Genomic DNA, 20,351 nt, shown 5'->3' with positions numbered 1-20,351 from the left:
TTATGGGATTGCTAACAAAGTAGAGTCCTATTCCATGTATGACCATTCTTTCGGGAAAAGAAAAATCTTCTCTCAAGCAAGATTCTACAAACCACACAAACATGCTCCAGCAAACTACTGCCCCATCAACCTACCTCTACATGCACCTATCCCCACCACTAAGGCCGAGAAAATTACCTGAAACCTACACCTAAAATGTAACCCAAACACTCCCAACGAAAACATTCCAAGCCGGAACCTCCCATTCCTTCGATCAACCCCAAACGGGCCAACCCTAAACCCGCGCCTTACCAAGCCATGCCCCCCGAGCCCCGGGAACCCATCACCACCTACCGGTCCTACCCCGGCCCCAAACCTGCATGCAAACACCGCCGCAATACGTACCACGTCCACGCACTATGCTCTTTTCCTCTTTCCCTCTACTAACCCTAACTTGCTGCCACGCAACAAGGGTCCACCCACGTCACCCCGGCGTTCCTGAGCTAAGCCCTCAAGCATGTCACTGTAACCCTGACCCAGCCTCATCCCCGTCCAGTTCCAGCCGAGCCGGCAGCTACCTAGCTAGCCAGACTCATCCTGTGACCACAGAAGGACGGGCATCGCCGGCCGTCATCAGCGGCGGGTAGCGATGAGCGGAGTAAGCTCCGATACGCTGAATGGGATGCCGCTGCATCCGCTGGTATGCAGTTGTTCCTACGATGCGGTAGTGAAGCGTGCGGTTTCTGGGCGCTGGGCAGGCGGTGGATTTGCTTGGAGCGGACGGAGAGCCGCGGGTTGGGTGTGGTTGGTTGATTGGGATGGGTTCATCGTAGGGTGGGTTTGGGCTGAGATGGGCATGTCTGATCTACATGATACTTACGATGGTGAGGACGTCATACGCATATGAAGGGGGGATAGTTTAGGTAGATGAGGATCAATGGTTCCGGCTTGACGATCAAGGGTCAAGGGTCTAGGAAGGCTGGATCCTCGAACCTGTACATTTGTCATAGTTAAGACTGTTGAGCAGTGTTGTATTGATGTTGATGTTGATTATGGTTTAACGCCCTATCTGTAACCTCCCATAGGGTATTCGGGCGGGTCCCGCCGTGGTCTTATAGTGCTGTCGCACTTGCCTCGTGGAACCTATTCCTAGGTGTTTTGTATCTAAGGGGAGTGATGTCCTGCCTATATACATGTTCGTGAAAAGGACTCCCGCCATTTGAGAGCAGTGTTGTATGTAGAGGCTGAAGGCTTAATTAATTCTCAACCTATGCCCCACGTCCATGTGAGACTTCCCTAGTGCACGGCGTAAGATTCACTGGGCTTTCAAAGTGAAGCACACAAAACGTAAACTGTTTGGCTCCCGAAATTCCATTTCAAGGGCTAGTAGATTTTTTTAATCCATTTCGTGTGTATCAGTCCCCAGACTGTATGATCAAACCGACTTTTTGGACGTTGCACCTGCGCCGCCCCAATACCCGTGTCAGTTTCCCAATAGATCGTAGTGATTGTTCGTAACATCGTCTCTTCCAAAGTATGCAGCCACCGCCGCGTGAAAAACAGCCTGCTCGATAGCAGTACATTTCCTTAGAAGACACCATTGGTACGAACGACCAATATAAAAGAACTCCCAAAAAAGACTCCTTCCAGAGCTAGAAGATTCTCTCAAAACGCCTCCATTACCTGAAAAGAACCGATCAAATCGTTACCAGATCGTCAATAGTCAAAACAGTGTGTCATAACAGCCCGCGATCCGATATTACCCACATCCAAGTAGTATACCCCTATAGACTGCGCTGGCTTGACCGCTCCAAAGCGTCAGAGCGCTATTCCCAATCCCAGGAAATAAGTAATCTGTACAAGAAGACTTGTTAAAAATGGGGAGTCGTGGTCCGGTTGTCAAAGTCGCTCATCCGCGAAGGGCATGATCGAAAAACGCCTCCCGCATGACAGATGTGTGCGGTCATACGAAAGCGTCGTGAAAAGTATATAGAGACCAACCGACTGCCAAAGGAAATGCGTGACGGTGTCATAGTACTGTACAAAATTCGTCCAGAACGGGTATTTACTGAATATTTACGGAGTTTTCTGCGCGTTGGCTGATGTGGTGGGCGTGCGCTTCGAGTGCGCGGGCGTGTATATGGGTGACTGCTTGGTTCGTCAGTACGATCTCTAGGCAGACGACGAGCTCAACTTACCTGGCCATACAGCAGCTTTAGTCAGCATGTAAGCCGTCACCATGAGCAACTTGGTGCCATATCCGCAATGTCCAAGGTTGGAAAGACCACCTAGCATTGGCATACTGGTCGAAGAAATGTCATAAGCCATCTTCATGTCAGCGTGATGGAGAATTTCCGAAATCTTCTGCAAGAGTTTCACATCCTCCTCTTCAAGCAGCAAGATGGCTGGGACTGCGGTAAAGTCAATCTCATCCCTGCCTAGTACGCCAAGGTAGCGTCCGACGCGATCCTGCACGGTCGCCACCCATTCAGCAAGGACCTGTGCACAGTCAAATGTACACAACGCGGACGAGTTGGGCAACTCTCGGGATGTGTAGTCGGGATACGAAGCGCCCAGTCTATCCGCCATGGAAAGAGAGTCGGCAGCGTAAAAGGCAGCCTTGCGGAGATGTCTTTCGCGTTTCGATGACTGTCCGTTGGGCATTTGGTTCGTGCGTCCAGGGCTGACATTATCCTGTGCACCCATCTGATCTGGAGAATGGCTGATGTCCATAGAAGAAGAGCTCTCCGGGGAACCATCTGCTTGGCCGATGATGTCGATGCCTCTAGCCAATTCGTTGGCCATGCCATCGAAATCACGTTGCCACAAAAGTTCCTTTGCCCGACCAAGGTTGACAAAGAGCCTCACATAGGCCAGATCCAGCAGTGGAATACAGTCGGCAGACAAGGGCCCAAAGGGGCTCGGTCGCTCGATGCTGTGATTCGGGTTGGCCCTCCAAGCAACTTGCCAAGCCTTGAGTGCAGGCTCGATCTGTGCGTGCATAGCCTCGGTTTCTTGGGTTTTCCATAGTCGGCCGTTGTGTCTATTTCTAGTCTCCCAGATGTAAACATGCATCGCATTGATCAACACATAGCAACCGAAAGTGCTGGGTCGGATGTCACTCTCAACAGGACCATTAAGTGTTTGACCGCTGACGAATGCTTGTGGATATGGGTTGCGCATTCTTGAGCCTGGGTTTGATTGCCGTGTGCTAGCTTCGAGGAGATATGTCATTGCTGAGATGAATGACAGTCCCCGAGTCTGCGCGATCATTGATCCGCCCATTGCTATCCATGCCTGCGGGTTGTCAACGGACCAGAGATCCTCTTCACATGGAAGGTCCAGATGAATTTCGGAGTTCAGGATGCGCGGTGAATGTGCGTAGGCGGAGACGAGCAAGCTCGACATGGAGAAGATTGCAAAGTAGGTTCTCTTCCGTTCCTCGACATTCTTCCACTGCATCCACTGAGCGTGCTCATCTACACTGTCCGCCTGCTGATCATCGGACATGTGCATATTATCACCGTTGGCGTTGTTTGGTGAATTAGGGTTACCCTGCTCTGGAGGGACGGGCTTGTCAAGACCAGCAGCTTTGGCTAGGCTTACAAGAGCAGCGCAGTGAGTGCTCGCGACTTCGGCAGCTTGCCGATCACCGCAGCTGTGTCCAAAGATGAGGTTGAGCAGCATTGCCTGGACCAGCCACAGCGGTGGTTTGTTGATATGGTCGTTAGCAGAACTCGGCCCGTTAACGGCGGAAAGGCCAGCTTTGCGACGCTCGTCAAGATAGAAGAGGATCAGTTTCTTGGCTGCCTCGAAAAGCTCCTTTGCGACGTTTTGTTCATACTCGTACAGCGCCCCAATCGCGGCCATGGCAAGAATGAGACAGCCACCGCCACCAACCATAGTATCCTGGTTGAAATTACCGGCAGTGCGAAGCTGGTACGTATACGCTGGAGTGTTGAAGGAAAGTGTGGGAATGTGCAGGAAGGGAAAATGGGGATGGAAATAGTGAATGTAGGCATTCACATAGCGCTGTATGTCAATGGTACTTGGGAGTATGCCAGCCTGCGTTGAGGGCTTGACAGTTCCGTTGGAAGACAGGGGCGAGCTGATGGATGGGGTTGAGAATCTCCGTTGAGCCCCATGACCGTAGCCCATGGCTTGACTTAAGTTGAACATTAGAGCTTGCCTCGTAGAGTCTGTGATGGTTTCAGTGGAAAATGAGGAGACGGAACTGTGCCTTGCACTGCCGTTGACCGAGGAAGATGATATGCTGCGAGCATCAGAAGCGAATGTTATGGGCGTCTGAAAATACTGGTTCGGCATACCGGGCATACCACCTGAAGGGCTCATGGCCGCTAAAGGAGGTGGAGTAGAGGCGTAGAAATCGCCCTGGACGCCATTATCGCCGAGATCCTGCCCAGTACCTGTGTTGACCATCAACTCGGGGAAGATTGGGTTCATGGAATCAAAAGAGAAGGTAGCCGGGTTGATGCTCGTGTGGGTAACTAAGGGATTATGCCACATGGCTGCGGAGTTTGGTTGGCTCGAGCCGTCTAGCATCATGTCGTTGAAGGCACCCTGGCTTGCAGTACTGATTGCCGATGGCGACGAGCCGTCCAAGGCAGATTCATTTGCAGCAGAGAAGACGAGGGAGCTATCCATGCCCATACTCCAGCTGAAGTCATCTTCTTCAATGGGGTTGTTTCCGGCAAAGGGATTAGCAAACTGCTGTTTGAAGGGCGATTGCGAAACGCCAAGACCGGCGTTGAAGTGATGTAGCTGATTCGGGTCGATGGTGGAGCCTGTTGACGATGCGAAGAACTTGTCAAAGTCATGCTCATCATGCCCGGCCATAGTCTGTATGGGCGCTGTGCGAAGGCCGCCGCCTCCCATGCCGAAGCCACGGTGGGTGTCGAGTCTCGGTAGAGCGTGATGTTGGCCGTGGTTACCGACGGCAGTAGACATGCCCCTGTAGTCAAACTGACTAGTACCTGACAAGCTTGAATGATGTGAGTGGCCTGGATGTCCGCCTCTGGGGCCTGCGATGGGAGTGCCATGCGAGGCTAGGAAGCTGCTGAGGGCATTCGGGTCAATGTGGCTGATGGTATTGGCGCGCGGCCTCATGACATTGCCCTTGATGCCAACCGCGTTGCCCGATATCGAGTTCTTGCGCACTCGTCCGGAAGCGTTGGGTGGAAGGCCGGTCGTGCTTTCCCTACGTCCCTGACGGGGGCGTGTGGAAGTGTTGCCCTGCTGGTGGAGCTTCTGTTGATGGCGCAGCAACAAGTCGCGACGCGCGAAGCATCTCGTGCACTGAGGGCACTCGAATGGCTTCTCTTTTGTATGTGAGCGTTCATGGCGCTTTAGGTGCTCTAGTCGCGCAAAGGAGCGGGTGCAGGTGGCGCAGACATGGGGCCGTGGCTTGTCGTTCTTGGGTGGAGGAAATGAGGGGATCGTGGCTGGTGGAGGGTCGGGCTTTGCAGTCGATGCTGGGGCTGGGGCTGCAATTGGCAGCCGCTGTTAGCTAACAGTGTGTGGTGTCGCTCGCGGCCGACTAATACTTACTGTTGCTGGTGTTGGGGGACTCTTCGCTCGTCGTCTTCGCAGGACCCGCCAGGCTCGTGCTCTCCACTTTGACCATAGTCATGGTACTACCTAACCACGTTCACCACGACACAATTGTCTTGGGAAGCTCGCGGACAGATTAACCCCGCGTTGAGGTTGCTAGGAGTGGAGAATCCGTGTTACCACACTGGCGGTTGAGGCTGCGTCGAGCTTGTTGTAGCTTGTAGCTTGTGCGGAGCCACCAAGCTCGCCGAGTAAATAAAGAATCTATGCGGACAAGCACGCTGCCAGCACGCACTTGGGTCAGCTGATGATAACATGAGGAGGTTATGGAGAAGAGTGTAGTACCGAAACACGTGTTTTTGTGAAGGCGGTGCAGCACAAGTCGGATGAGCAGGAAAGGAAAGCAACGTCTCGAGCACACAGGCCGGAGCGGTATAGCGTCAAGAAGCAATTGAAGCTTTGGATACAATGCCAGTATACGGCAGACGGACGTCAATGGCCAGGTGTTGGAGGTAGTTTGTGTAAGGCGGGGAAAGAGAGAATAGAATAGGCAAAGACCTGGCAATAAATGCTCGGCTATGCTGAGCGATGGGAGAGATTACAGGGACGAGAGGTAGAGGTGAGGTGAGTGGGTGCGTACATAGGTTTGCGTGGTACGTCTTGAACCGCGGTTTCCCGGTTATGTGTCGAGGCCAGGGCTTCAAGGGCCGTGGGAAGCAATAGAGTGGGTTGCGCTGGGTCGAGCAGAGAAGAGGGTCCAGCCTTGGTGTAAGCGTGTGTACACGGTGCGGTTTAGGACAGGCCGACGGCGTTTTGCTGGTACGGCCTGCAAAGGCTAGATTACAGCGCAGACACAAGCTTCGGTCCCGACGAGAGCAATTCGGCAGGCTCGCAGCGATTGGCTGGAGGCGCGGGCGGAACAAGGGAATCTGGGGGAGAACAAGCACAGGCCAAGGTTCGCGAGACGAGGGCGAGCGACAATGGACTGGCAGAGGTACTGTATGGTGAAGAAGACAACGAGACGACAGCAACAACACGATGAAGTTGGGCAACGGACAGACCGTGGCGATGGAACTAGAAACCGTCGAGGGCTAGCAAGACGAAGGCGGCGTTATAGAATGGTAAGCAGGTCCCCAGACTTCACGGCTCGTACACCTCTGGAGCTAGCTCGCGAGCGTGTCATGCAACTGGCCAGCGCCCACCAGGCCTGCAAGCACCAGGGCGCTTTGGAAGTAGTGGATCCCCAGCAAACGGCCTTTCTGGCGCAGGGGCGTCGCCGGAGTGCTTCCGTTGCCAGTGGGCAGGGTCTGCCTGTACTGAGAGCAATGACATGCACCTCGACAAAGGCAGTGATTGATGTGCACCTGCGATGACCAGCCAGGCCTCGACAGCCTTTTGCATCTTGGCCGCAGAGAGCCTGCGCCAGGGGACCCACAAGCTGTACGCTCGGCTCGGATGTGTCGCGTCCACCCAAGACAGGCTGCAGTTGAGCGACTTCATCTCGTCTGGCCCGACGAGCATATATTGAGCGGCCCCATACGTTAACTTATCAGCTAGCGGCCGCCAATATGTACCAACAGCGTCACGCACCGCGACTCCCTTGGTCATGCTGCGACAAAGCTGCCACCGCTCAGAGAGAGAGAGAGATTCTTGTGCAGTTTCATGAGAAGCGGGACAATGGCGGCGCTGCGAAATGCGCGCACAACAATGGGTCTTGCATACAGGACCCCATGTCTCTCTGCGCCCGTCAAGCGCCTAGCTGTAAGAATAAGAACCGCCCATAACTGACAGCACGCTACGCCGCGATACCAGCCCACCACTCCATGACCAGCGGGCAATTCCCACAGCCTGCGATAGAAGCGGAACGCTGCGATCGCTGAATGGCCCAAGGCCTGTCCAGTTGCAACCCTCGCAAACTTCCCCAGAAAATTGAAGCTTGAGCCTGCAGCACTCGGACTGCGGCAGAAGGGCGCTCTAGCTGCTTTGGGCAGACTCTGGGGTAAAGTGAACGCTACCGCTGCTACTGCACGTGCTAACCGCATCCACCCCTGGCGCCGCATGACCACGGCTTGCAAAACTTTCCCCAGCGCCGTCAATGCCCGCCTATCACGCAACGCATGGGCTCCATCACTCTATACTTGCGCTGCGCATGCCCTTGATCTCTTCGTACCGCCTACACTGTTGCCGATACGGCGACGTTGAGACGTTTGTGGACCGCCCTCACACTGATTGCATCTTGTCCATTTGTAACAGTAGCAGCTGGGATACATGGAGAAGCATCGTCGTCGTCGTCGTCGTCGTCCATCTGGTAGGTCGGGAGACAAATCCGCGCACCTCTTGTACCATCCATTACGCAGGCCCCAGCGGGTATTGTCTGCACCTGACCATCGCCCACCCAGGACCCTTACATGCCCTTCCACTTCTTCTCTCATGTCCGCCGCACAGCATCGCGACCACCACCTATGACGGCATCCGCGAAGTCGCTATCGCACCTGGGCCCCTACCGACTACGCTCGCGTCGGCATCGGCTTTGCTTTGCCACATCCACATGTCTGCCGGCTGCGGCCTTGCGCTTGCCTTTACAGATGCTGCAGTGCCCCCGGCCGGTGACGTTGCATCTAGTGGCAATGCGATCTGCACCAACATGCTCGTGGCGGATCTACAAGCGAACCTCGCTTTGGTGGAGCTTTGCTTCTACAAAATAAAAGCCATTTACGTCAATCGAAGCATTGCAGAAGAAATTTAGAACCATTTCAACGTACAGAATACAATGTTGCCGCTCGGTAGACCAATTCCATGCTGATCGTGGCTAGATTCATGCTGAGCCACTGGACCTTGCCATGGACCAAAATCCATTCCCGTCCCGTTCTACCATGCTCTAGTCCATGAACTCGCCAACCCCAAAGCATACTATCTAACAAATTCCCGCCAACAGCCGTCGCGCAATTCTCAAGAGCCCTAAAATAATAAAATGTAACCCAAGCCACGACAGATGCAACGATTGGCACGGAGATAACCATCTTGCAACGGCTTGTAAAAGTATCAGCTTTTGTCTTGCTGCCGATACGCATCCCGCAGCCCGTGTCGAGCCGCGTTACAACAACGAATGTTCAACTGTTCGTGCAGCGTGCAGACATGACGTACTCCTTTGTACGACATCGGGACGGCTCTCTATCACCACCCACCAAGCACGAGGTCGTCCGAACACAGGGTCCGATGCAGAGAATTCGATGACGAGCGTCTGCCTCTTCCCGTTCGCCCAAGGCACGCTAGCCCAACAAGGAAATCCCGGATCCTATCCCCAAAAACTCACCCTCGTAACTGCTCCCAACGTATGCGAACGCAACAACTTGCGTCCTGCAGCGCCACCTATCAAGCACCTGCATCGAGGAAGCCTGGGTCATTCCCACCTTCTATTCGCATAGTCCAACGATACTGTTCGGAACAACAGGAGCGAAATCACAATCAAAACAAGTCCACAGCATATCATCATGCATGACAATTGTGCCGCCACATACATTGTGAAAGCGCCGTGCCCCTTTCTTCTATTTGCGGCGCAACCACACTCAAGTATAGGCTAGATGTCTTGTGCTCCACCGTGCCAGCCCCAGAACACTACCCTCCATCACAGCTGACTATCCATCTCAGCCCATCTTTCAATCAATTATGGATCTCTACGCAACGCTTAGATATAACTCAGCGTTGCTAACGCCGAGCATTCAACCCGCTGCACCCTACCGAGATGGGCTAGATCTGGTGGGTAGGGACGTGCGATTGGACTGAGGCTAAGGTCACATTAGCATGCGTCTCACGTGCACGCTTGGTACGTACCTCGCCGCATCCCACACCCACTCTGCTTTGTTGACGACGTCGATACGCATGCCATGCTTAGCCTCGATATATTTCTTCCCTTGCCACGAAACTAGTCTCATAGTACGTAAGGCGGGTTGCCAAGTAGTGGCGCTTGTAAAAAAAAACAAAAAAACGAACAGCCCTCTAAGCGGTTGCGGTACTTCGTAGTTGTAGCCTAGACGAACCTACTGCTTACTGGTAGCCATCCTCCGATAGGCCCACGGCGAAGCTACTTCCGCGGCAGCCGACATAACGGCTCAATCGTGCTTGTGACATTTCTCAGCCTGGTAAGCTTTCGGCCTTTCACTGGCCCGAACCCGAAAGTATACCCACCCCAGTCTGCCACACAATCGTTGGGGCGGCACATCTCCCTACCACATCTTACGTATACCCGGGTGTATGGGTGGCTGTTATTTTTTTTTCTTCAAGTTCGCAGCTTGCAGACGAAGCGAAGGCCAGCGGTTCGCCGGACGCTGCTAGAGCCACTTGCCTCGAACCATTCAAGGGATCATCCTGGTTCTATGGGTCCGACGCTGTGGCTTGACATAGCCTCGCCTCTTGTAGGCCCTCCTCCATTGTCGCACCCCCCGTTCGTGACGGGAGTACGGCAAACTTTCATCATCATTTCATAACAACAACACTACCCAGTCACCCCACACAGTAATTCAAAAGCACCACCATGTCTCCCAACAAACTAGGAAGCAAAAACTTTACCCTAGCCGGGAACGCATTACTCGACCTGTACGACGGGACCCCACGCCCTCGGGAAAACCCTTTCCCTCCGCGCCCCAGAACTTCTCCACACCAGTGTCCACCCATCTATACCAAGAAAGTGTAATCACGGATCATCAACGGCATATCAATGGGCTACTGTACTGTCCATTTGGGCCGCTTTGCGCCTTCAAGTGGATCCATTAAAGGTGGCTATGCAACCACGGCATCAATGCCTTCTCGGGCTGCTCCAAAGGGAAATTCGCCTCGCACTCCAGATGATCTAGACACACGACTCCATCGCATGGAAATTTGTTGGGAGCAGGTTCTCGGTAAAGAGACAAGCTGCTCTTTGATCGCATCGGATCTTTCGATTGCGGCTCACCGTTCACGCACCTTGCCTGCATGAGAGATGCTGTACGACTCGCATGACGTTACCCTGGTGCTGACGTAGCAACATCAGCTGCGTTTTCCTAGGTCAGCATCTGGGCCCTTTGAATGGTGCGCCCCATCATACGACGACGACGACGAGTCGCATACCGATACTTGACCATCTGGAGAAGGCGGGTTTGGGGTTGCATAGATTGGCCACGAGGTCGACGGCACAGCTACCAAGGTACCCGTATATCGGTGAGCCGCGGAACGACGCGCATTCCCTTCTCCCATGCTCATATAACTCAAAGTTATCGACTGCGATGTGGACCTGGATCGTATTGCTCATGCACGCCGGTAGAGCTTCCTGGGTACACGGGTGCTGAACGCCTGATGGGCGTTGTGTAACGAATACGAGGTACGTACAGCACACCCTCATAGGAAGGAAATGAGTCCCAGCGTATAGGACGCCTTGAACTTTACTATACGGTATGACTACAGCTGAACCTACAAATCTCGGATTGCTTTGCCCTAGGTGGAATAGCCCGACCGATCTTTACAGCAGCATGATTCTAAATCCAACGACGCAATGGAAAAGACTGGACGGACCGGGCCCCGATAGCCAATATGCGCAGCTTCTTGGTCGATGTAACAAGACTACACCCATCTTCTTCGAGTATCATGGCCGATATCATCATTTCCGCACATTCAATCGTTCACACCATCTTTTCCATCCGCAATTTCCCAACATTATGCGATTTCCATGACCAACACCAGGCCTCCTTTACATTCAATTTTTCAACAATCAGCAGAAACAGCGATTAGATGCCATTTCTACTAGACGTCCACATACTTGAAGTCCGCCAAACTTGCTCTCCGCTGTGCTCTGTAGAGAATTCGAGTTTCACGCAACCATCCGCGTTGCATGTGGAACGAGCAAGGCCTGGAACAGCACGGATATATATGTATACACATGCGCAAGTTAGGTTTATGACAAAAAGCTGCTAGGCACAGTTATCCTACATAACAACAGTACTTGATCAAACCAGGCATACAGATATTTGCGGCTGGGCCAGTCTCGCTACCTAGACTGGAAACGCTCCTCGCCGACGTCTGCATAACAAGAGTCTAGCAAAATTGTTTTCCGTCCATTCATCCCCGATGAACTGCGCAGTCAATCTATGAACTCATGCATATACGGCTTACAGCCCCTAGACCACATCACCAAACCTGCGTTTTAAAAAGACGTCAGATGCTGTATATAGCGCCATAATGCAAAAGAATAAAGTTGCATGTCAAACCCAAAGGTTATCTCACACTCCACTATATGTACTATGTTCTGTTGCAAACTCGTTTGTTCAAGCTACCTACTTACCTTGCATATTGTCTCGTTCCTACTTTACAATTGGTGAAGTATATGCATCATTGCTTCCTCTCCATGTGCAGCACATGGTACCAACCCCTATCCTAAGTCACCAGTCATATATGTCCCATCATCTACGCTTCAAAGGCGCGAGTATCCGCACGTTTACGACATACTAAACACATCTCTTATTCACGTAAGACGGTCTAAGCCTCTAGTGCCATCACAGCTATGATGGAATCTTAGGCATGGATTTCGGTTGTGATGAGGGTGTAAAGATACATAAGACCAAAACTCATTCTCATATTCCGCCATCAATGTACCATGGGTACGCCATCCTTGGTGTGCCAACGGAAGAAAGCATCGATTACGACTTCTCTGCCCAGCTTGCTTTTTACTTTTTACTCTTCTGACGCATATTTCTAATCATGTACGCTTGCGTGTGCAGGCGTACTTCTCCTAGGGTCTGCGCATACCGCAAAGGATAGGTACACGGCGTTGTAAAGGGTTTGCTATTTCTCTGTGGCGTTGGAAGAGTAGTATGGGTGGGAAATTTATGAGGGTTTGTGGTAGCAGGGTTGTCAAAGACGGGCTTGGGTGTGCTTTCTATCTTTGGGCGAAGGCGTGTAAGAGGAGGTGGAGTGAAGGAGTGAATGATTGAATGAGCGGATCGAATATGATTTGGAGTACTGTGATAAGGCAAGGCGGGTGCAAGTGAGCCTCGTACATCTCACACCTCTCCGACGTCCTCTATTCTTCCGCTTCCGACTCGGTTTCTATATAAGAATAATGCGGGAAATTACAGCAGCGAAATAATCTAATACTATAGCGGTCTGAGTACCACACTGTCTTTTCGCATGCCCGTATCGATATTTAAAAGTTGGAGGTCAGGGGGTAATATTAAGATAGAGAAAGACTCCACCAGCACAAATCATACACAGTGCAGATGTACAGATTTGCATACTTCAAACGACAAGCGACAAGCGCCCTACGTAGGTACAATACAGTCATATAAACATATACACCAAAACTAAAGTAACCCTCCGACTCGTAGCACCCCAGCTTTCCATACCCCCATCCGTCCCCTAAAAACCCCTCCCATTCCACACCCAGCACCCAGCACCCCTTCCCTCCCAGCTCTCAGCCCTGCCCATGAGAAATCGTCCATCTCACCCCCCCACCCACGCTCGAGCCCCACCGCTACCAGCCGATCCCAATCTACATCGCCCATCTCATCCACCCACCCACCACACGATGTCGCAAAAGCTTCTTGACTCAAGCACACACACGCGCGCGCAAACAAGCTCATAATGCTAGTAATCGCGTGGGTGCGCGCGCCCTAAATTCGACCCGAAAGCCAGGTTCGCGGATATGAGGGTAAGTGGGGTTGGTGTGGGTTTGGGGTGGTGAAAAAAGTTGGAGATGGCCGAGGAAATGGCCGAGAGGAGCAAAACTGCCGTTTGTAGATGCGCGACGACGGATGCTGGCTTCCTTGATTCCATCCACGAGCGAGTGAGCGAGTGAGTGGGTGGATTATTTTCATCCCCTTTTTGTTTGTGTAAGCTGACCCAACCCAACCCCCACGTAGCAGCCGCCTGCCCCCCCACCCAGTGTTCTCTCCCTTGCGGATCCCAAGGAAAAAAAATATAAGGAACAAATGGAATATGACGTAAGGGGTTCTATATGGTTTCCTGTATATCGCAACGAAGCGGGTATGTTCTTGTCCATTCTCTTCTAAAAAAACAATCAAACTCGGGGGCTATTACCAGCATATGACCTGTGGGTAGGATTCCGACATCCTCCTTCTATCTTTTTCTTTGCTCTACACAATTCGCAATCATCTTATACGATATTGTCGCCACTCTTGTTGTTGTTGGTGGTGTTGTGCGCCTTGACTTCCATGGTTGTCATTTCAAACTCGCGCTTCTGGTAGATGCCTTGTGAGTCCCAAGAATCTGAGCAGCCTTCGCTTTTGGAGTCGTTGACGGTGCTGCGGGCGTCGGAGTAGATGAGCGTGTTGTGTGTTGACTTTCCTGTGCCGATGGTTGGGCCGGGACCAAAGCCGAAACCGAACATGGAGGGTATTCTAGAGGGGTTGTTAGATCTTTCGGTGTATTGTTAGGAGATAATATAACGTACCTGCTGCACCTGGTGGTATTTCCTCCTTCTTTAATGGAGGCCAGTTTCTTCGACGTGAGAGAGGTTTTGAAGTCCCTGAGGAGAGGCCGGAGAACGGGTATGCATTGGACGATGATGGTGCCGACAATCTCGGAAGAGTACCAAATGTTGGAGTGGGCGTTGCGCCAAAAGTACCATTCATCTTTCTCGTTGCCGTCGTCTTTCCAGCCGGTGCGGACAGCTGATATGACAGCGACGATCATACCCTACAAAACAATCAGTGGCTGACTTCGGTAATGGACTACCCTATTCCTGCTACTTACCAAGCTCATTGCAATACAGAGACCGATCTTTTCCACTTTCCGCATGTCGAGTTTCCAGGTGATAGCCCAGGGGAAGACGGCGAGGACAAAGTCCATGATGATGTTGTAGATATTACCACCCTCCTTGAAATTGTCTCTGAAATGCCAGTCGATGCAAAAGGGCAGGCGGTACCACACATCATACGAAGACTTGTTACAAACCTTGGCCCATTGCAGGAACACCTTGGCTGCCATGTACAGGTTCATCGAGACAATGCAGTACCAGAGAATCCATTTGCCCCAGTTCTTTGTCAGCTTGAGCAGAGTGACGGCAAAGGCGGTTTTGGTAAGAGCCTGGTTGACGAGGGTGCCGCAAGAAGTGACGTTGATGAGTATGTGCATGCGGTCATCCCATGTGTCGGTAACATAGCCAGTTGCGAATTCGACAGTGATCAAGGCGTTGTTTGCAGCTAGTATGACCTAGAAGACAGTCAGCAGCCACTCTTGATGTCTACTGCATGTACCACGAGCGAACACTGCTACATAGTTCGCTCCAGTTAGGGTAGTACTCACCCAGGCGACAAGGAGGATGTAGTCGTCCCACCACAGGCCATGACGACGAGTGACTTTGATCCATGTCCTAAGGGCAAGGAAGACTGAGGCGCCAGCGAAGAGTGACCACAACCCGAGGTTGAGTTCAAGTGAAGGGTCCACATAGCCGTGTCCCGACTTATCGTGTTTTCGCCGGGAGATCATATTTACATAGCGGTTGAGACGAGAGACGGCATAGAAGCGAAAGGGTTTAAACTAAAGAGCGTAATGAGTCGCAGACTAGCAACTGTAAATAAAGAGTGAATGCCGCCGGCACTCTGTAGGAGAATAGAGATGACCAGGGTGGTGAGGGAAGAAAGACGACCAACATATCGCGCGTGGCAGATGCGGCGACAGTTATGGCCGATGGCAATCTACGACTGATAGTAGCTTCTGGACCAAATATGGATCCGCCTGTCTCCCCAACGGCTCGAAATGACGGCGGGCCTTCCGCATCAGCGCAAGCCCTTCGATGCCCTACGATGCCTCTGAGTCTATGGCTCATTCTAGCTAGCAAGCACGAGTTTCCCCAGGTTCTCTCGGGACAAAAACTGTAGTCGTGCGACGGCGCCGTAGGCTAGACTTGCTCCGGCATAGTAGTTCCACCAACTGTCCTTTGATCTGGGACCTCATTTTACATATTCCGAGTCTGGAAGCTCAGCACTTCGGTTAGCATGCGATGAGTTCTCGCGATTGCCCTAAAGGTCATGGATCTTCATATTGGCGAGGGTTCGTAGCGAGTCGCTGATTACGGTAATCTGAATCGCGATAACTTCCAACTTGCGCATTTCCCACGAAGTTTCACCCCATTTCGACACAAGGTCAACGATGGAACTTCGTGTACGCGCCCGTACCTGCACGATCTGTGGATCGAAACGGAAGCGGCAAACGAGCGCCACTACAAACATGTACTGGCGGATGATTTAGATCCTCAGCCGTGCCTGGAAGACTGCGTGGTGGCTGCCTCGAAATTAAATGGGCGGGTCCTACATGGGTGTTGAAGGGGGATATGGCCAGGGATGCCGCCGTTATACCGGCCGGTGGTAAGTTAACGGGTCCTCCCCACCGCGCAGTCTCTGCTGTTGAGATCCCGAGGTCGTCGACGCGGATGAGCCGCTGGCGATGTTGTCCGCAATATTGGGGCAGTGAGAGGTTTCAGGTATCAAGATACGAGGATGCCAAGTGGATACAGAGAGAGCTATTTCAAAACAGGGAAGGCATAGCCGAAAACGGGGACGTCATCGTGTTGTGGAACACCATCTAGGTATCGCAACCCTTTCTACATCTGACGAGCTACTACAACATTTTAATGGCAACTAGTAGAAGAAACAATATGGAATCCTGTGGGAAAACACTAAAAGCTCACATGCTCGCGCCACTGTACTCGAGAACGCAAGAAGACAAAAACAAAGTCGCCTTTCGTCCACCAACCCCTAACTAGTTAGCCATCTAAGCGAGAGCGGCCTTCGACCTTCCATCCTCGCACTCCGCATTTATCGATTCCTTTCCAAGCCGCTTCTCACGCCACTACAAGAAAACCAAGAAACACAATGATCCGGTTACTATAAGGATTACCCGAGAACCATCCGGGCCGGCCCAGATTACCAACAAATGGCTCACTTTCTTGCGTACACCGGACGCAAAACTGGCTTTCCGGCAATTCAGCAAGACTACTGTTCCATGGCAAACAAGATAGTAACGCATGTTTCCTTTTTTCCTTACAGGGTGCAGGTGGGACAAGTTGTTTCCCACCCCACCGTTCGACTCTAGTGATCCTAGGCCACCATGACGCATCCTTATCCTCGTATCCGCCCGTCTTACTAGAAGATTAGATTAAAAAGTTCTTTTCAAGTTTCCACCAGTATGCTAATGCGCGAAACAGAACACGTTATCTAATCTATAGCGGAATACATCATATCCCCGCCTACACCAAGCGTACAATGTCTCGGAGAGAGAGAATTCCAAATTACCTGCGCATATGCAGGGCTTTTTCTGCAACCATCCTCAGTTCCACACAGCGCTTCCAAATGATCCTAACCTAGACGGAATGGAGTCTGTTGAGCGAGAGCCATCGCAACGGAAATTGTGCAACCAGGGCGTAATGTTGGTTCGTGCCAAAACCAACACTGACATTATCCTTTCCTCGGCAGCAACAACAACTCCCGGCCTTTCCCGAGGAGAGTCGCCAAAACTCAGGCACCCTCGAAGCGCCCACCAAGAAGGCCAAAACTCCGAAGTGGGTACCCAGGATCAGCAACACCAAGCGCACAAGGAGGCAGGAGCAAGAGAGAAGAGACCATTCGGAAAGCAGGTTTTGACGGCTCCTTCCCGATTCACCCTGTCGGAATTCTAGGGCACCGAGTCGTCTTGTTTCGTACCCACGACTCTTCTCTGATGCATTTCAACGGCTTCCAAACCCCTGGGTCCTTTCCTGCCCTTCTTGATTCAGGTTGCTTGCTGTCTTGGCGTGCCATGCCGGAACACAGACGAGTGATGACCTGGTTTACTAGGAGTATCTTCTTTAGGCTGTTGCCGATGTCAATTGTCTCCTATTTTTGAGGAACTAGAGCGCCAAGTGGTTTGCCGCGAACTCTCCCGGACTTTTCTTACTTCACTTCTCTCCCCGGATTATCCCATCATGCCATGCTTCATTCAACCATGTCTTTGAGGTTGACATCACCGGTACCTATCCCGCACCACCTAATCTCAGAGCCTCCGCTCCTGGTGGCCGAAATATCCGAAACAAAAATCTCGCTTGAGTTGCAAATGACATCACATTCGCAGGCTGATTTACACCAGGGTGGTGCCCTACCCACACACACCCATTATTTCCATCACATGGCTATGTAACAACATCACCAACGCTACTCAAGAGCGCGAAAGAAAAGACTGCGGCTGAACTAAAAGATACCTTTGCCGTCTTCCAACCCTCTTTTTTTCTCATTTCACGCCTCTACAGTCAACCACCTCAGGACGCTTATCCTCCGACAGAACTACCGCCCCAGAATAAATACAGGAAATGAAATTTGAGATGACTAGATTATAGAGTGCCCGTCCACACTCCTGGTAAATGTCAAACTCACAGCCATCATGTCTACCCAACATCCATTTCTCTTGCTTTACACTCTTTGACTCCCAAGCAGCTCCACCAACTATGACTTTCAACTGATAACCCATTCACTCACTCAGCCAGAGAATCTGATCATAGAAAAGAGCATATGTCTCATTCATATCATATATAATATCTAATAAAAACATGGGCTGTAACCGCTAATCGTAAAGATGCAAAAGCAAAGGGGGGGATATTTGTATCAAAAAACTCGACAAAAGGAAGAAGCAGCCAGCAGCCAGCAGCCATCATCTTTACACTATCAGCAGCAGCCATCCAGCGACCTGCAAATTCACCACCACCATCAACCACCACCGCATTTCTAAGCCACAGCCTCAATCTAAGCAGCGCGAACACCCCTGCGCATACTCCTCTTCGCAGCACCAGCAGCAGGAACATCTGCCGGACCACCAGCGGGGTTAGTAACGGCACCGGGGAAACCAATCAAAGTGTTAAACTTGTCAGCAGTGCTCTTGTTACGAGGGCCACCCTTGACAGCAGCCTGAGCGGACTCGCATTTTGCGACACCGGCAGCAGACGCGCCGCAGACGTTTGTGAGTTGATTGCAGAGGGCGTTGGTGATGATGTCTGGGTTGAGAGCCTCGCCTTGGCCACCGCGGGCGACGGGATCGGCGATCTGGAAGGTGAATTCTGTGGCGGCGCGGTTGCCTTCGCCTCCTTGGAAGGTGATGGTAGGTGTGCAGGTACCAAAGTCTCCGCCGGCGGCTGCGCCTGCGGTGGCGTCTGTGGCTCCAGTTGCGGCGCCAGCAGCGTTGTTTCCAGCGGCAGCGTTGTTGTCACCAGCAGCAGCGTTGTCGTTGCCAGCAGCGGCGTTGTTGCCAGCAGCGGCGTTGTTGCCAGCAGCGGCGTTGTTGCCAGCAGCAGCGTTGTTGTTGCCAGCGGCAGCGTTGTCGTTACCAGCAGCGTTGTTGTTACCAGCAGCAGCGTTGTCGTTACCAGCAGCGTTGTTGTTGCCAGCAGCGGCGTTGTTGTTACTAGCGTTGTTGCCCTTGGAAGCACCAGCGTTGGCCTTGCCCTTCTTAGCCTGACCTTGGTTGGCATCGGCAGCTCCAGCTCCAGCAGCAGCATCAGCAGCATTGTTGGCGGCAGCAGCATTACCGGCGGCAGCAGCAGGGGCGTTGCCACAGGCAGCAGCGGCATCAGCAGCAGCATTGCCATTGTTCTTCTTGCCCTTGGCCTTGCCATTTCCGTTGCCAGCAGCAGCACCGGCATCGGCACCAGCAGCAGGGGCAGTAGCATTGGCAGCAGCACCGCCAGTAACGGCACCGCCAGTAGCAGCACCAGCGTCACCAGAAGCAGCGGCGTTGTTGCCCTTGGAAGCAGCAGCATTATTGCCCTTGGAAGCACCACCAGTAGCAGCGGCTCCACCAGCGGCAGCACCACCAGCAGCAGCCTGGGCCTGGACAAGGTCACCAAGACCGTTGGCGGACATGAGATCAAAGACGCTCATACCATCAGCCTGGAGAGGAGTAGTAGCACTGCTCTGGCTGAGGGCGGCAGCCTTGCCATCGACATCAACAGCGGGGTCGATGAGAGGGGTGATACCACGGAGCTCAGGGGTAGCAGGAAGAGAAGCATCGCCGCAGACGTTCTGGGCGTTGCCATTGGCAGAGGGGTTGGTGTTCTTCTCCGCAGTCACCATGCCAATGGCAGCAGCGAGGGCATCGGCGCCACCGCCGAGCTTGGTGAAGATCTCATCAGCACGGGTGAGCTTGGCGCAAGAGCTGGCGGCACCAAGGAGGTCGGAAATGGCAGCTCCGGCAATGGTAGCAGCCTCACCGGGGTTGCCTCCCTGGACTGCTTGGATGGCAGCAATGGGCACTTGCTCCTGACCGAAACGAGCCTCGACGTAGGCGATAGCCGCCATGAGAATGAAAGTTTTGGAAACCATGTTTGTGTTGTGGGGGAGGTGAAAGGTATAAGGTTTATGGGTTGGAAAACGAGAGACTAGCTCTTGAAGAGAAAGGATGTAAGTTTAGGAAGTAAAGAGCCGACCTGGGCGAATGAATGAAAAGTGCTTGAAAAAGCGAAAGGACGAAGCGAAGAAGATGCTGGTGGCTACTGTTGACTGGCTGATGTCGAAGTTGATGGCCTTCAATATTGGGCGGAGGTATACAAGCCTTATATACAGGCGTGGCCTTGTACAATGACGCCTTGCGTTCCTGAGGATAGGCGCCCTGTCAAGGAAGAACGCGGAAGGATCAATCACTTGTCTCATTCATGCATCGACACCTGCCTTGCACCCTTCGATCCGCTGTCCAGAACATGGCGGGGGGTTGGAAAACAGCGGGAAAAATGACTCAAGGAACGTTCTCGCCAAGGCGTCATGCGTAGTTGGGCGTGCTGGAACGTATGATTGCCC

At 52.5% G+C, this 20,351-nt stretch overlaps 4 protein-coding genes across 4 annotated transcripts; 1 reads left to right on the top strand and 3 right to left on the bottom strand.

The window, feature by feature from the left end:
- Positions 1 to 2,044: 2,044 nt before the first annotated feature.
- On the bottom strand, positions 2,045 to 5,629 carry PtrM4_086130 (Fungal-trans multi-domain protein; the record flags this gene model as incomplete). Its single annotated transcript, XM_001940117.2, has 3 exons — positions 2,045 to 2,127; positions 2,178 to 5,483; positions 5,548 to 5,629. 3 exons carry the CDS (start codon positions 5,627 to 5,629, stop codon positions 2,045 to 2,047), a joined length of 3,471 nt encoding a protein of 1,156 aa, XP_001940152.2.
- A 2,469-nt stretch (positions 5,630 to 8,098) lies between these two features.
- On the top strand, positions 8,099 to 8,296 carry PtrM4_086120 (uncharacterized protein; the record flags this gene model as incomplete). The annotated part of the gene is made up of 1 exon (XM_001940119.1): positions 8,099 to 8,296. One exon carries the CDS (start codon positions 8,099 to 8,101, stop codon positions 8,294 to 8,296), a length of 198 nt encoding a protein of 65 aa, XP_001940154.1.
- A 5,394-nt stretch (positions 8,297 to 13,690) lies between these two features.
- On the bottom strand, positions 13,691 to 15,024 carry PtrM4_086110 (uncharacterized protein; the record flags this gene model as incomplete). Its single annotated transcript, XM_066106700.1, has 5 exons — positions 13,691 to 13,709; positions 13,767 to 13,934; positions 13,988 to 14,232; positions 14,290 to 14,748; positions 14,842 to 15,024. The coding sequence occupies 5 exons, from the start codon at positions 15,022 to 15,024 to the stop codon at positions 13,691 to 13,693; spliced, it is 1,074 nt and encodes a 357-aa protein (XP_065963638.1).
- A 3,284-nt stretch (positions 15,025 to 18,308) lies between these two features.
- PtrM4_086100 (uncharacterized protein) lies at positions 18,309 to 19,880 on the bottom strand (the record flags this gene model as incomplete). Its single annotated transcript, XM_001940122.2, has 1 exon — positions 18,309 to 19,880. The coding sequence occupies one exon, from the start codon at positions 19,878 to 19,880 to the stop codon at positions 18,309 to 18,311; it is 1,572 nt and encodes a 523-aa protein (XP_001940157.2).
- Positions 19,881 to 20,351: the final 471 nt, after the last annotated feature.

This window comes from Pyrenophora tritici-repentis, chromosome 3 (assembly GCF_003171515.1).
Source record: "Pyrenophora tritici-repentis strain M4 chromosome 3, whole genome shotgun sequence".
NCBI classification, from domain to species: domain Eukaryota; kingdom Fungi; phylum Ascomycota; class Dothideomycetes; order Pleosporales; family Pleosporaceae; genus Pyrenophora; species Pyrenophora tritici-repentis.
The sequence above is the reverse complement of the archived record's forward strand: the minus strand, read 5'-3'. Positions and strand labels throughout refer to the sequence as shown.